This window comes from Hoplias malabaricus, chromosome 17 (genome assembly GCF_029633855.1).
Source record: "Hoplias malabaricus isolate fHopMal1 chromosome 17, fHopMal1.hap1, whole genome shotgun sequence".
In the NCBI taxonomy this organism is placed as follows: Eukaryota; Metazoa; Chordata; class Actinopteri; order Characiformes; family Erythrinidae; genus Hoplias; species Hoplias malabaricus.
Window position 1 is genome coordinate 11,408,038 of NC_089816.1, and position 16,419 is coordinate 11,424,456.

General features: G+C 42.0%; 1 protein-coding gene across 2 annotated transcripts in view; it reads left to right on the plus strand.

The window, feature by feature from the left end:
* slit3 (slit homolog 3 (Drosophila)) overlaps window positions 1-16,419 on the plus strand; it is a 182,397-nt gene that overhangs the window by 87,933 nt on the left and 78,045 nt on the right. For both annotated transcript variants that reach the window (XM_066648750.1, XM_066648751.1), the window contains exon 5: window positions 9,180-9,251. In XM_066648750.1, coding sequence (XP_066504847.1) covers window positions 9,180-9,251 — 72 coding nt within the window. The remainder of the gene's footprint in view (window positions 1-9,179; window positions 9,252-16,419) is intronic.

Genomic DNA, 16,419 nt, shown 5'->3' on the forward strand with positions numbered 1-16,419 from the left:
ATGATTCTGGGTAGGCTCTGGCTCTGGACCCACCGCGACCCTGAACTGGATGAATGTTACCTGTGTTTTTAAAGTTGCAAGCTGCCATTTGTTGCTTATTTACAGCATTTCTAAAGATGACAGAGTTGTATTTAGCCTGTAAAAGCCTTCATGTAGTGCAGTAAATGTAGGCCTGTGGTTAATTAGCTGATATCTGTCGCTGTATGCTCTTAGCTTCGTTGTTAAATGTGAGCTCATATATTGGATTTAAGTTTCTGTTTTTTTCTGTAGTTATAGAGGATTTTACTCTGTGGAAAATTGCGAAATATACCTTTTCTGTCTGTCTTTCAATGTGTTGTCAGACAATGCGATGGTCAGACAGTGGTCCATCTGCCCATTCATCTGAGAAGTGAAATTTTTCTGTTAACTCTATAACTGCAAAGTCAAATGTTTAACTATTAACTGATATATAGGTCTCTTTCTATTTCTTCGTAGGCACACACACACACACACACACACACACACAGACATGCACCTCGTCCTGTAAAAACCTCACCAAATTACACACATGCTCTCGCCATACTACCACCTGCACCTGCACAACCAGCCTCCAAGTTAATTGGACAGCATGGCTCCTGGTCTCCGTGGCAACTGTGACCTGCCACGAGATGAATTGAAACTCTGGAGATACACCCCCCCCATACACACACACACACACACACACACACACACACACACTCCTACACCCCACCCCAGCCAATCTCTTAATCTCTTCAGTATTATTTATGGCTGCTGAGGGGGCCCAGATGTGAACAGAGAGACGGAGAGTGAGTCTGGCTCAGGCGTCCAGCCCACTCCTTTTAAAAGCTCCCCAAATCCCATTGTCTGATTAGCAGGTCCATCCTTTCAAGCACAGTTTCCCTCAGTTTTCTGTGGGCTTTTTTTTTTTTTTTTTGCTTTGTATGAAGACTGTCTCGTGAAGACTGATACAGGACATGGTACACAATCTTTCTGCCCGCGTCTTTGTGAAGCATTCCTATCTGGAAAGCACTCTGGTGTATCAGACAGGCCGACGAATCCGCTGTCTGCGTGCGCTCTACTGGTGCCTTATAACTGACGTTTTATTGCCACTATAAATGTTCCTAAAAGCCCACTCTGTCGCTCAGGCCCCGTCCAGGGGAAAAGACACCGCAGAATAAAGAGAATTAAACCAAATGACAGAAGAGGAATGAAAGTGAATTAACCAATAACAAATCACTGTGTGCCCAACCTCTCCAACTACCCACCCCCCACCACCCCCCTCCTCCAACTCATCTAAATTTGTTCGACATTTCTCGGGCTGGGAGCCAAAAAGGCTTTTATAACCATAAAGGGTATGGATCAGGATAAATCACATTAAGCTGTCCAATTTAATTAAAGTATCGACAAAACATAATAGATACTTACACAGGGAAAAAACTATTTCCATTTATAATTTCCATACACGGACGCTTTCTTAGGAGCGGTAGAGGAATGTTGAAGCTGGAGCAGAGAGCTTTAAGCACCCAAGGGAGCATTTGAGCCCATTTACCATGATTTAGAAGCTGCCTCTTTCTTTTTTTTCTTCTTCTTCTTCTTGCCCTCTGCAACCAGCAGGAGAAAAAAATGCGGGCAGCGTAATGAAGCGAATGACTGTCCCAGTTTAGCCTGCGTCAGCTCTCAGGATGATCAATACTGGAATATTTTTATTCATAAAGCACTGAGTTAATTAAATCAAGGAGTCTTTGGGCTCGATGTAAGACACTAAGCAAGGGCACAGAGTTAAACGGCTGGAGCAGAATACAAAGCCAAACGCTGCCAAGCTTTGATCGGGACACACGAGGAACTAATGTGTTGCTTGTTCTCTCTCTCTCTCTCTCCTGTTTTCTGCATCTCTCTTGTTTGTTCTGTCTCTATCCTTTGCTCTCACCTCCTCTCTCTCTCCTCACCTTACACTATGACTTTCCTCAATGCTATGCAGATTTAAGAATTACCCTGGAATGTGGTTTTCGTCTGCTGTACTTGCCTTTCACAGGTCTAGTGTAGTGAAAGCTGTATCGTTGGAGTTTAACAAGCCGACAAGTATTAATCTGCACAACTGTGCTGTGTTTTCCATCAAGACTGACCAAGGGCAGTAACCTCCAGCTTAAAAGCTGTAACCCGATGATGCTACGCCGCTCTTTGCGAAGAACAGAGCTTCATATTCAACGCCAGCATGTGGTTCCCTGCTGGTTCCTTGCCACCTGCCAGAATATAATATTTGCCCCCACATCTTTTCTGTTTTAGAGATAAATTTCAGCAGAGAAACCGCAATCATAACTCGAATTAATGGGAGAGAAGGGCTCAGTGTGGGGACTGCGGGCTGGTGTTTAACTGAGAGAGAGAGAGAGAGAGAGACAGCAAATCAGTCACCGTTCCTCAAAAAGATAGCAACACTTGGCCTCTGTTTTCCCACTATTCCTCATGCGGGCCAATGGAAACGTGCCTCCATTCTCTGCTTTAATTAAGAGCTACAGTCATCCTGAAAACCAATTACACTTTAGAGTCTATCAAGGCCAGGAATCCATAGTGTTTTAATTTGCCTCCATTTTTAAAAGTGGCCATAAACCAAGATGGAGTCCGCCGCTAACTGCGGGAGAATCCTGCCACCGCTGCCCATCACGGCCATAAGCAGCGGCTGTAAAAGAAAAAAAGATAAAATACGAGCTAGAGGAGTGGGTCAGTATTTATTATGAACCTTTCTATATATCTTTATCGAATGAGTGTTAAATGAATTGCAGCCCCATTGTAGAAGTGTCCTGACAATGTCACAGCAGAAGAGGAGGAGAAAGAGAGAGAGCACACGGATGCAGCAGCTGGAACGGGAATGCGCAGAGATTGCAGTGGGGAGAAGAAGTCGTACATTGGAGCCGTCTTCAGTTTCATAAAACAAAACACTTATGGAGCCCTCAGGGGGTTCCTCTTCCCCCTCTGGTTCTGGCTGTGCCTTTAATGAAAGAAATCAGAAAAGTGCATCTCATAACCCGGTGTGTACTTGCTCTTGTACACTTTTAGGAAACAAATGGCTAGAAAAACATCTGTGTGCTGTAATTTCTTTTAAAAACAGTCTCTTGATATCAGTGCTGTCGAGACTAACTCTAACCCTAACTGGTATCTATAGTTCTTTAAAAAGACAGACAGGTAAATATTTGTACACTTTTGTTAGCAGATGAAGCAATGATAGATTTTTTAAACATAAACAAAAACACATTTAATTTGATGTCTTTTTAAACCATTTTTCTTGGTCTGTTTATATTTGCATCAAATTGGAACACAAGGTACTTGGAGATTTTTAGTCAATATTAAATGTGTATTATTTTATTTTAATGGGAATATATGTAACATTTGGAAATCGTAACTAAGCTTTACATTGTTCAGATTTTTAGTCACAAAATACTTTGGGTCTCATTTGGATAATTCCTCTTTATTCAGTGCTATATTTAAGCACATTAGTGTTTTTAAGCTCCGCAATTAAATTGAGGTTTTACACTTGTATTTACAGGAAAGTGTCATGTTTAATCCTCACTTTAGAGGATATGTTCATTCAATTTCCCTCAGAAAATCGACAAAGTATGTTGTTTGCCCAGGCTCATGTAAACTTTTATATACGATTGTATATATAACCCTGAACAGACACTGTAGAAAAACAGTTTTTGGTGTGTGGGAGCGCAGTGTGTGACCTGGCTCAGCCTCTGTCTTAACCCTGTCAGTTCGGTGAGCCGTCTCTAGCGCCTGATTCCCCTCGACACACTGATGAAAAACAAATATGTCTGAAATCCTGGGCATGTGGTGCTTTTGCTTTTGTAATTCTCGGCCTGCCTATGAGCCCTGGGCTCTTTGCTCTGTACTCCACTGTGCTGGACAGCAGCATGCATAAGGCCTCCAACACACAGCCACGGAAAACTCACGCTTTTCCAGTAGTGTGAGCTGCCCTTCCCTGAAGCTGCAAATGCTCCTTAGATGTAATATGAAGGCGATATGATTGGCCCCGGTTATGAAGGCCCTGCTTTAAATTAATAATGCAATGCAATATTCCTGATAGGAATGGCCGTGGGTCTCTGGTAACCTCTAACCTCTGTATGCTCGGGGGGCCTGGATTGGACAGTATGGTTATGTGATGTTTGATGTATAGATGTTGATGTGGGAAGGGTGCCGTGAACATATGGATAAAAGATGGGAGCTTGTAGTGAACAGATGAGTAAAACTAGGGCCTGAAAATTCATGTACCTGGGGAATGCAGTGGACTGTAAGGCGTGGTGAGGGTAGGGATAGGGCGATATCACAGAACATTATTATCATGATACTTAAGGACATTCTCACAATAAAAAAAAAATTGAGTCTGGATGTTTTGTGTTAATATTAATGTCTCTAATACACTTACTAATTCACTCTAGGGCAGGGGTCGGCAACCTTTACCACTCAAAGAGCCATTTGGACCCATTTCACACAGTAAAGAAAACACTGGGAGCCACAAAACCCTTTTGAAATTTTAAATGAAATAACACTGCATATAACAGGGGTTTTTGCCTTTGTGCTCTGTATAAACAAACTATACTGTGTTACATTTATGAAATCAATGAACAACTGCATAGAAAATGAAATAGCATTTCTGTATGCAACAAAATATTTTTAACTCCGAAAAAAAGACTTTGTGTTGACGGTTAAGTAAAATACTCAATGTCTATTTGAGTCCCTGTAGTAATGAAAAAAAAAAAAAACGAACTTAAATTATCCACTGGCAGCAAACAAAAATGCTGTCCTCTCTCTGCGTGCCGTCATTATTTAACTGGCGCCGTGCAGTCAGCTGTCAAAAAGTTCAAGAAACCGCACACTGGCGTGTGTCGCACGTTGGAAGTTGTGACGTGTATTAAGAGCGACAAAAATATTTTAAATATTAAAATATTTTAGAAGTTACAAGATCACCATAATCTTCATAGAATTACATTTTGAAAACGAACGAACTAAAATAAAATAAATTTTAATTAAATACTGATTAAATATTTTCAAAAGCTGAGCCGCATCAGAGGGATCAAAGAGTTGCCAACCCCTGCTCTAGGGAGAGTCTCATACTTATCACCATTTAACGTGGCCAAGATCTGCCTACTATATCTACCTACTATATCTAGGGGAAAGGACATTTGACTGACACACAAAAGAACCAGTCACAGTCTGCTATTTTGGCCTGACGTGTGGAGGCAGTCTTTCATGTCGGACCAGTACCAGAGCCAGCACAAAACTATACACGGAGGTGTTAACAGTCAGCCAATCAGAATGCAACTGTCAGAATCCTGACAGTGAGGCCAGATTAACACACCGAATGTATCAGTTTATGAGCAGAGCGTCTGTGGCTGAGAATACTGTGCAAGTGTCCATAGATGTGAGTGATTCCGGGTAAACTTCAGAACCTTAGATAGGATTAAATGATTGTCGAAAATGAATGAATGCACTATATTTGTCGCCAACAGAATTGAGCAAATACATTTTTGTATTTTGATGCTGTGCGGTCATGACCTTTTACTTCCATCATAATTTCAAAACTTGGCCATGAAATTTATTTAAAAAGTGAGAATAACTCAAGTAGGAAATGTTTGAGGGCTATTAGCAACCAGCGCGATTAAGAACCTATTGCACTTTCTTTGGTTTCCCTGATGCAATTCAGAGTAAAAGCCTGTAGCCAGCTGATTTTTGAAGTTTTTGAACCTGTGGATGGAAGGGGAGGTAGAAATGAAGTATTATTAGTCGATATTATGTCTTTTGGTGATTATATGGAGTGCGGTTATGGGCAGTGTGAAGGCATGTTGAGGGTTTGCCAACGTGAACAGAGACCACTGACAGGCGTCAGATCCTCTGACAGGATCTCCCACCCCAGATTCAATTTGCCATGCAGATAACAGGCCTGCCAAGACCAAGCCTAGCAAGGCCAGCGCTGAATAGATAGCAGGAGAGGAATGGACAAGGCAGGAGACGAATCAGGAGCCCAGTCAACATCTTCTGCTGCATCAAGCTCACGATAAGCTGGAGAGAGTCTGATGCTTGTTTTGACTTTGCGGCATTAGACGCCTTGCGTGAGAGACAGTGATCTGATGTGTGGGAAAATTCTGGAAATGTCTTCCAGTATTCCCTTTGTCCGTGTTACGGTAATACGCTGTTTATCCTTGCTTGTCTTTGACAATCACCCTTTGCCCTTTGTACTGCGCTCCAGTTCCGGCAGCGAGAGGGAGCATAGGAAGAAAACGGCGAGTGCATAATCCAGCTCTAAAACACTCGATTCCATTTTTCAAGGAAACAGATAAAGCTTGACATTTGTGAAGTGTGATAAGAAATAGAATTGACCAGCACGCACTCTGAATATTTCTGGAGCTCTTCTTCTCTATGCCTTGTGTATGTGCAGCATGCCTGAGGACGGATTCTCCTTGCACTCCAGCTCAGTTATCCTTGTGTGTTGTTCAGCTTTTATCAGTAATATGTTTTGGCGCTGCCAGGTTGTCTGGACATGGGAGGCTTTAATGGAATCAATAGGAGATTTATGGCAGCCGTCCTGTGAGTCAGGAGGAGGAGGGCGAAAGGAAAATAAAATTAATGAAATTTGCAAGCAGATTGTCAGAGGAGGGAGACGGATGCGCTCCCCCCTACACACATGCTATCTGTGTGTGAGAGATTCAGCAACGTCCTCGTTCAGTTAGAAGCTGACCTCTGCAGACCGGAGCATTAGATGATCTTGTATTGGCCTACACACATCATGAATAGTTCATGGATTATGAATACAGAACAGAGCCATGAACAAAATGTTTACACTGGCTCTGTGCACTTTATTTAGAAGTATTATCAAAGAAGATGAATACACCGTGTGTCGCTCTTTTTCCTGGCATGAAGATTCTCTCTCATAAACCTTCATTATCTCCTTACAGCCACGGCTTCGGGTTTCCAGTCGTTATTCATTAAGCGTCACCTAATGCTGCTTATTGCTGTGGTGTGTTCCCCGCTTGCCTACGAGTTAATCTCACTGTCACTCTAGAAAGAGAGTTGCGAGTGGGTTGCCGCTACACAGAGCTGTAGTTCCTCATCACGGTTCTTGGCTGGGACAATTTGCTTTTTTGTCAGAATGATGGGATGGAAAAAATTCCACTGAGTAAACAGAAGAATTAAACATTTATTAGCCATGGTCGTATATTGGCGTACTTTTAGCGCTTGGCTTAGCTGAGCCAAGATTGTCAAACAGCGCTCTGGACTGGACTGGAACTGGCTAGTAATCTTGTGCTAGTATTGGCTAATCACATTACATGCCTTGCTCTTAATAAAAAACAGATTGACTAGTTTGACCGGAGTTTTAGCATAAAGAGTGGCTAATAGCCCCTCGTTTTTGCATCTTCCATGATCAGAGTTTTAAAATGTGATGAACATGCTTCTATTTATTAAACATGCTTATTGTGGGGATGCAACCTACAACCTTCCAGTCCCAATCCCGCTTCTCTAACCACTAGGCTATGGCTGTTGACTGGCCTTGACTTGTAGCATCTTTCACTCTAGCTTAGCATCACGTCTGTCATGTGCTAGTGGCAGCATGTCTTATACAAGGGTTGAACAGCTAGGTTGAAGGCTAGTAGCATCATATCTTCTATAACAGAGTCAGCTTAAATTGCCCCATGCCCTGCCCAAGAATTGGCTAATTGTCTACTTTTCTGGGTTAGGTGTGTTCAGCAGAATCATATGATGCTCTAGGATTGGCTAGCAGTGTTTTTTTTTTTTTTTTTAAATAAGGGTGGGCACAAAAATGACCACAAGGGTGCTTTCTTCTCCCACACACTTGCCTTTGGATCAGCTTTGCTTTGGTGCCATGAAAGCCAGCAGGCGGACAGTGTGACGGCTGCAGTGAAGCATGTAGGCTGGGGCTTATTTTCCTTCCTTTGTAGCCATTATGGTTAATGCAGTTTTCCTCCATGGTGCATGAAGCTTGTAGCTTTTTTTTTTTTTTTTGAGGGAAGCATTCACAAAAGAGCATGCTGTTCACATCGGGGCAACCGCAGCTATAGCAAACACACTCAGCCAATCCAAGAAAACACAAGGCTATTGGACATGTCAGAACCAATCAAAAGCAGCCAGAGCCCAAACCCCGTGTTCCCTCCATGCAGAGCATAACACAGCTATTAGGGTTTCTTTCCCTTTTTTTGGTGCACTAATAAAAGTTGATTGATTCCTAAAAACACATCCATATCCAGGTTTAGTGGAAGGCAGGGAGGAGGGGGAAGCTGATAAATGCTGTTTGTATAATGCCCCTAAGAGGAAATTGCTGGCAGTCCAGTAGGTGATGCATGATTAGGGCGAAGGCAGGGAGCCTGGCAGAGGGCCTCAGAGTGTTTGGAGCCGTGCCTGATTGTTTATCAGTGAAATTGGTTGTAGCAAGGGCAGGCGTTTTGACCCAAGCTCAGGGCTCTCCATGTTGTGTGTTGCAGGCATGACTGCAAGGCAGACACTCCGATTAGCCGGCCAGATATTCCATATCTCATTTGTTTCCTCTCTGGCCAGTAATTGCATTCTGGTTTTTAAATTGTATTTGCCAGCATGAGCCTACAAACAAACAAGCTTAATAAAGTTAAGCAAAACCATTGTGACATGTCAAAAATCATTTGGCTCATAACCAAGCTTAAAATAAATAAATAAATAAATACTGCTGGCTAATAATATGCTGATGTCTTTGTGCGGAGATGAAGATATTGCTTTTCTTTCCTCTGGCTTGCGTTCTCACGTTACACAAACTGTAATTTTCCCTTTTTTTTCCCTTGGAAATAAAGAAAGGCTCGTGGAGAATGCTCCTCAGGAAATGCTTTAGAAATGTTTTACATTAGACACACACACATAGACACACACCCACTGATGGAGGGCCTAAAGAAAAAAGGAAGATGTGACATTTATGGTCTGATGAACAATTTGGTTTTGGACTTCAAAGCGGTGTCGTATCGTTCAAGAAAAGCTGGAGCATCTCAATACCCATCTGGCCAGACATGTTTCTTCTGAAATGTGAAGTGGCTTCAAACATTCTGCTAACATTTCATCTCTCTCTCTCTCTCTCTCTCTCTCTCTCTCTCTCTCTCTCTCTCTCTCTCTCTCTCTCTCTCTCTCTCTGTCTCCCCCTCTCCTCCTCCCAGGGACCTGAGCGAGAACCAGATTCAGGCTGTTCCTCGTAAGGCTTTCCGCGGAATCACCAACGTCAAGAACCTGTAAGTACAGCACTGCTTGCACTCTCGTCGAAACAGCTGTCAACCTAAAAAAAGATTTCAAATCTAGCCCCATCATGCCACAGTAAATGAAATAATAATAATAAAAAAAAAAAACTTCCCCACCCTATTTAGCTCAGGTTGAGAAGTATCATGTTCTCTGCCCAATAGAGAGATCACAAACATTCCCCAAGTGCCATAGTCGTTGCCCGCGGTCTGTGTCCTTTGGATCGTTTGTCTTAATACTTGGTACGCTTAGCAATCATGAGAAATCAATTAATCAGTATAGCTCAATCAGATAGATGTCCTCAGGATATCGCTTTGAGTAATGTTCCCCAACCACTCGCAATTACACTAATGGACTTTGACAAATTTATGCTCTTAATAACACATCCAAAAACTGATCTTGCTGTTTTGTTCATAGTTGTTGTGCCGCTAGGTAACTAATACTGAAATTAATGTATAGGGGGGCGGCACGGTGGTGCAGCAGGTAGTGTCACACAGCTCCAGGACCCACCGCGACCCTGAATTGGATAAGGGTTACAGATAATGAATGAATGAATGAATGAATGTATAGGGAGGCATTTAAAAGATAGTAACTGAAGTTTTGTTAGTGTCTGTGGGGCAGTGGCTTCTACTCTGTGCACTTTGGGTTATGTTTAAGTTAAAAAAAAACCTTCATTTATAATAGAAATGTATTCATAGCCTTTGAAGGCACTCAAGGACACTGTACAAAATTTCAGAACAGCAAATCTAGTCATAATATCACAACTGCAAACAGGCTGAGGTGATGTAGGAGCAATAAAACAACAGTGGATACACATTAAAATAGTAATATTGCAAGGGATCCACTGGTCGACTTTACATTACCACAGGACCAGACCCCCAGACCGCAAGGAACTCTAAAACTTGAAAGGGAGCCCTCTAGAGAAATTCCAACCTGGAGGTACAGAGCCCTTAAGCAAGACAGTTCTTCACACCCAGTGAGAACCAAAGCCACAGAAACTCACCAGAGGTGGTGTCTGAACCAGGTCACAGACCAAAGCTTTCCCAAATGAGCAAAAACCAGTTCACACACAAACTCTGGTGGGTTTATGTGGTTTTGAGTCCCAATGGGTGCAGGGTGTATCCTCACACCCTGTGTTCCTTTCACCGTTCCTACAGGATGGTAGAGCATATCCCATAGAACCCATATCAAGGATAGATGTGTTTAACCTATGAATTAAACTGAGCAAGACAGAGCATGTTTTTTAAGTAAATGACGTCTGAAAGCAACATTGGTCTTTTTTCATAATAGACATTGACAGCTCTGTTGAATATAGATTTTTGCAGCCTGTAGACAAGCGGAAAATTGCCCAGAAATGGACAAACAGCACGCTCAGATTAGCCTGCTCTAGATCTTCAGCCAGATCATGCTCTTAGAGCTAGAGAAGAAATATCCACTTCCAAGAGCTCTCTCTAACTCTCTCCGCCGTGCAGGGTGTGGAGGCAGTGCAAGCCAGCATCCTTCATCCCATGCATACAACAATAAACAGCTCGGTCCCAAACTGTCCATCTGTGGGTCAGGGCTGGAGTCCAGGCTTAGCTTTTATTAATAATTCCTCCTAATTAATGGGAGAGTGTGATAGTTGAAGTTACAATTAATGGGCCACTTGCGCTGTTTGTAGTTAAAGATCAGCGGTGGTATGTGGCCTCGGCTGCGGTGCGCATTCCCAGCCTTGGGTGTGTGATGAGGCTCTGGAAGGTTTCCTGCTTTATCTGATGGAGGTCAAGCTTGACAGGGAGTTCAGGGGTCAGTACAGTCCTGCTGTGTGCTGGAAGCCAGTGCTCAGTGCTCTGTATGGGACTTTTCCCCACTCCTCCAGCCTGGTTACCATATTTTAGGAATGTTTTTCCAGTTATGTGTTATCCCAATCTGATTGGAACGGAACCGGTTAAAGCATATTTTAATTGATTGATGTTATCACCTATACTAAACATGAGAGAGTGACAGAGAAAGAGAGAGAGGCAGAAAGAGTGAGCCTGAGGGTGAATTGCTCGGAGAAAGCCAACAGTCCCAGTGTTGTGCTGGTATTGACATTTAGTATTGAGGAAAAGTGACTAGCTTTATATTCGGAGAATAGAGAAATGATTCCCCACTGTCTGAGCTTCATGGGTAAGACGATCGTTTTCATTAGCTGATGGTGAGCTTGTGCGAGGTAATTGCATTTGTGTTTGTGTGCGTGTGTGCGCGCCCTCGCCTCTGGTCAGATTCAGTTAACAAAGTGTCACTCGCAACACTGACCTCGCTGACCTCCGTCAAATGATTCCCTGCCTGCAGGCATATCCTTACTCATCTACATGAGTCAATTCATTTCCCTCCCTCTCTCTTTCTCTCTCTCTCTCTCTCTCTCTCTCCCTCTCTCTCACACACACACATTTTAGCAGATATCTAGGACCGCTCAGTTCAACATGCTAATATGAATTTCTCAAAATCCTCCCTTAAACACTTGCATTTTTCTGCAAGTCAGTTATGTCCATTTCCCTTGAAATCAATTGCTAGTAGATACATAGCACATACAAAAAAGCGCTTTTCACTGGATGTCACATGCATGCACGCATACAAATGACCACAGAGCGTGGACAGCTCTTTAAGGAGTAGTTAGCAAATTTAGGATTTAGTTTTTATCTGCCAAGACGTGTCTGCTGTTTGAAATTTGCTTCTTTAATTTTGCACTGGAGCGTATTTAGAAGCTAACGTAGCTTATTCTGACTATTTATATATTTATTTGCATTGTTTAACTCAGACCTCACATTATATGAGCGAAATGAACACATGAATCACACTAACACATTCTCAGCACTAATGTTAGTCCAAGTCTCAATATAAATGAGACTTGTGTTTGGTCTTTAACCCTTTGGGGTCTAAGGACATTTTCTCAATTTTCATAAATTCATCTTTAAAGTGCTTGTATTACAATATATTGCCCATATGTTTTATATCAAAATGTTCAGAACAATCTCAGCTCTCTCATTAAGAGAGGCCCAGGTGACCTAGAGCATTTTATGAAGAGATAATCTGTCTCTAACCCTGAAAAACTTAAATCCGATTTTAGAAAACCTTTATATTTCTTATGAAAACATCCCTTTACTCGTGTGGATGAATTGTTTTGGTGATTTAAATAGTTTTATCAGTCTTAAAAACAAGCGAATCCACCAGTGAGACATGGCGAGAGGCAGAGGAGGCGTGTCTCAAGCTTATGCATGGGCTCGTAACTCGGGATGTACAGCATTGCGTACAGTCGTGATAACATGCAATCGAAAGAGCAGTTTAGGCACATTCACAGAGTGTTTGAACTGTATTTCTGCGCTGTGCTATCGCTAAGATATTAATAGAAACATTGCGAATAGTCGTTGATGCACCGAGTTCTTTGACCCTAGAGGGTTAATAGGTAAAACAAACAGTTACATTTTAATATCTAAATCCACAGTTAGAGGCAGCTGTAATTTTTTAAAATAAGGAGTTATACATTACTAGCTACTATTGTCATCTAGTGTGGCTGTCCTAAACTGTCATATTGAATAAATAAAGAAACCTCAGACAGGCTTATTCATTTGGTTACACACAGTTTGTAATCCAGTGTTTTCTATAAAAATAGATGCATTGTTACTAAGAACCATGAGAAATAGTTGCAAGCTCAGTGTTGTTCATTTCTGTCATCTTGACCAATGTAATGAGTTCGATGGTCACGCAGCGTGAAAGGAAAGACCATGGTGGTAGCCCAGAATGACCAGTATGACCTAGTTGTATGTGCTGATCAGTAAGCTAAAGAATCAATCTAAATTCACTCCTTGCTGATCTCCCAGCTTCTGCAGTTGTTTGCCAGGTGTATGATATGTTTTCATGTAGTCCGTCTGGATGTCCAGCTTCTCACCAACCTTAAGCATTGATGACCTTGATCTTGGACGATCTGAATTCAGCTATGAACAAAGGCTGGTCTTGGTTGAGTTTCAGTTTATTATACATTACATTATCACTTGTATCTCCGATGCAAAACAACAGAGGAAAACTCCAGATACGAAGCGTGTTGTTTTGCAGATGGACTACATTTAGAGTGGAAGTCGTATAAGTTAAAATTTTTGCTGAACTAAGCAGAGGTAGGTCAGCTCCTCTTTTCCAGTAGAAACTCTAGCAGAGTTCCTGCTTCCATTGACTGTACCCCCCCCCCCCCCCCCCCCCCCCACACACACACACACTACAACACACAGCAAGGTGACTCCTGATGTAATTGCTGAAATAGTCCAGCCTCTGTTTTTTTTTAACTGGGGAGCAGAGAGGAAAAAGCAGACAGGCACTGGTCCAGAGAAGCATTGATTTTCTCTTTTGCTTTCTGTGTCTTAATGTCCTCCTGGTGTACTAGCCTACAGCAGAGTTGATTTTCTTTCTCTCTCTGTCTCTCTCTGAATCTCTCGCTCTCTCTCTCTTTCTCTCGTAACCTTCCACACATCTACTCAGCCAACTTTTGCTTGAGTCAGCATCCTAGGTCCTCTCTTTACTGAGTGGCCATCTGGATAATATGGCCGTCAAGATGCCTTTTGCTGCTAACGAGCTTGAATGGGGCATGCTCTGTTTAGCCCAGGGACACTATTGCTACAGTATGATGTTCCTGATCAAGTTGTGTATTAAGCCCTTGTCTTATAATGGACACCAGCTACACCAGCAGCGTGCATAATTAATCTTGATAAACCAGTGTTAGATTTATATACATTTTGACTGTTATATACTGTTATATACATTGTGACATTTGAATGTTACTTATATAACATTGTTCTGCTGTTCCTGCACTAGCACATACACCTGCCCTCAGATTTACAGTGGCACAGTCAGCAGTGCCACACCAGACTGGATAAAGTCATGTCACAAACCGCGAGTGACTTGCTTTCAGATTTAACTGCTGTTACACTAAGTATCTTTTACGTTTGATGCCGCTTTTCCGTGAGATAACAGGCCAAAAGCTGTGTGACATGCACTATGTCACTTTTATACGTGTGTGTCCTCACTACATGAAGAGCGTCGCATTATGCATTATGTTTTCTGTGAGTTGACGATTAATAGCGAATAAGGCCCTGCCGCATCCATCCCATTGACATTGTTATTCATAGAGTGCGAATGGAGCGTAGAGCTGCATGAATTGCCTGCTCGCCGTAGGCCGAGGATGCTCTATCACCTGCAGCAGAGGTTTGATTGAGAGAGCCCCAGTTGAGAAAAGAATGCATGGGTATAACTCAAGCCACACCATTGTTGGCCTTATTAAATCTCCATGTACACAAAAGAAACAAGTACACGCACACACACACACACACACGCACACACACACACACACACAAGCATTCACACAAACCTTTTGGTTCATCTGGGCACTCATAAAGAACAAAAAAGATCCTTGGTGCTCTACTCAGAATGGCATGCTAGTAATGTGTGTGTGTGTGTGTGTGTATGTGTGTGTGTGTGTGTGTAAAATAGAGAGAGAGAGAGAGAAGGGGGTGGTAGAGTGAGTTATGAGCTAGAGGGTGAGGGGCAGTCACGGCCTGCTTTACGAGCGACCACACCTGCCGGACATTTCACTGCGGATGGCTCGGCTCAGCGTTTTACACTCACTGCTGCTTCTGATCTGCCCCACATATCCACCACAGGGAGCCCAGTCCTTAGGCAGAGCCAAAGAATAGAAGCCATGTCCACTCTTATACTACGCAACCATGACTAAGTCAACAGAAACCAGCATTTTCATAGTATTAGGGATCTATTAAATAAGTTATTTTGCCCCAATCCTGATCCAAGGACATTAATATAGTTATATTAAAGGAATATTTTGACCAAAAAAAAGTAATTAACTTTTTCTCACTTTCCTTGTGTCAGTAAGTGGGTTTTGTGAATAAATTAGATTAGATTAGATGAATATTTATTTGTTATTGTGCACACCGAGTATGGGTTCAAGCCAAAGAAATGCAGTTCTAAACAGAAGTGCAAGCTCGGTGTTATTTACAAAGAGTGCAGTAAGAGAATACTACGGCATAGTAAGAGTTTATCTAACCATGTTAATAGTGGTGGGCATTGGTTACAATATATAAATAATACTTGTACATATTTAAATATGTGGCAAAAAGAGAGGGGCAGGTATAGTATTGTAGTAGTGTTTTAAGAGCGTATATGTAACAGATATGAACAGCAATTATACAGAGGTTGTATGTATAGTAAGATATTGTGCACAGTATGAACAGTGCGATTAGATGATCAGGATAAAGTACAATAAACACAGCAGAGTGCGGCGGTGCTAAAAGGATGGAGGCTTGGAGTTCAGCCTTGTCACAGGCTGAGGGGAGAAGCTCTTCCTGAGCCTACTAGTGTGTAGTGCTTCGGTAGTGTCTCCCTGATGAGAGGAAGTGTGAAAAGTCCATGGGAGGCATCACAAGCATTGAAATTACAATTTTAATGCTGCTAAGACAGTACTATTTGAACGCACATTTAACTACAACCACATAGCCTCATCTTCCTCAAGGTCATGCACACTGGTCAACTGTTTAAAGCTGGGGGGTAGGCACATCTGAGGATCCAGACATGCAGGTGCTGTGTAACACTTGCAGTAGCTGTCGTTTCTGTTTATAAACGTGCAGCATACCTTCATTCACAAGCTTAAGATTAACAGTTATAAGCTACACAGTCAGGTATTGTTTAGTTTTATGGGTCATACTTAGTCATACTGTGCATAGTTCAACTTTTTGACAATGTATTTTAGGAAACATTAGGGTTAATGTTCGTTTAGATTCTTAGCATTCTTCGCATGTCTTAAGTGTGAGTGAAAAACTGTATTTTTTGCCAAACCATTTCTTTAAAGATAAAGAAAATCAAGTTAAGATACACTCAGCTGCCATTTATTTAGAAATGTTTTAATTTTATTACGTGTATAGATCATTATTTCTGGACTCTTAGACAATGTTGCATTGAATAAGTCCTATTTTCATATATCATATTTTTCAGAGCAGCTTTTTGATTTTAATGTGCTCCTACATTTACTTGTGTCTAACAGTTTCACACTCCATTTACATGCGTCTAATTTAACTGTTTTTTGATGAAATGCAGATAACTTAATTGCTAACACTGATTACACATCTTACCCATGAATTTCCAGGCAGG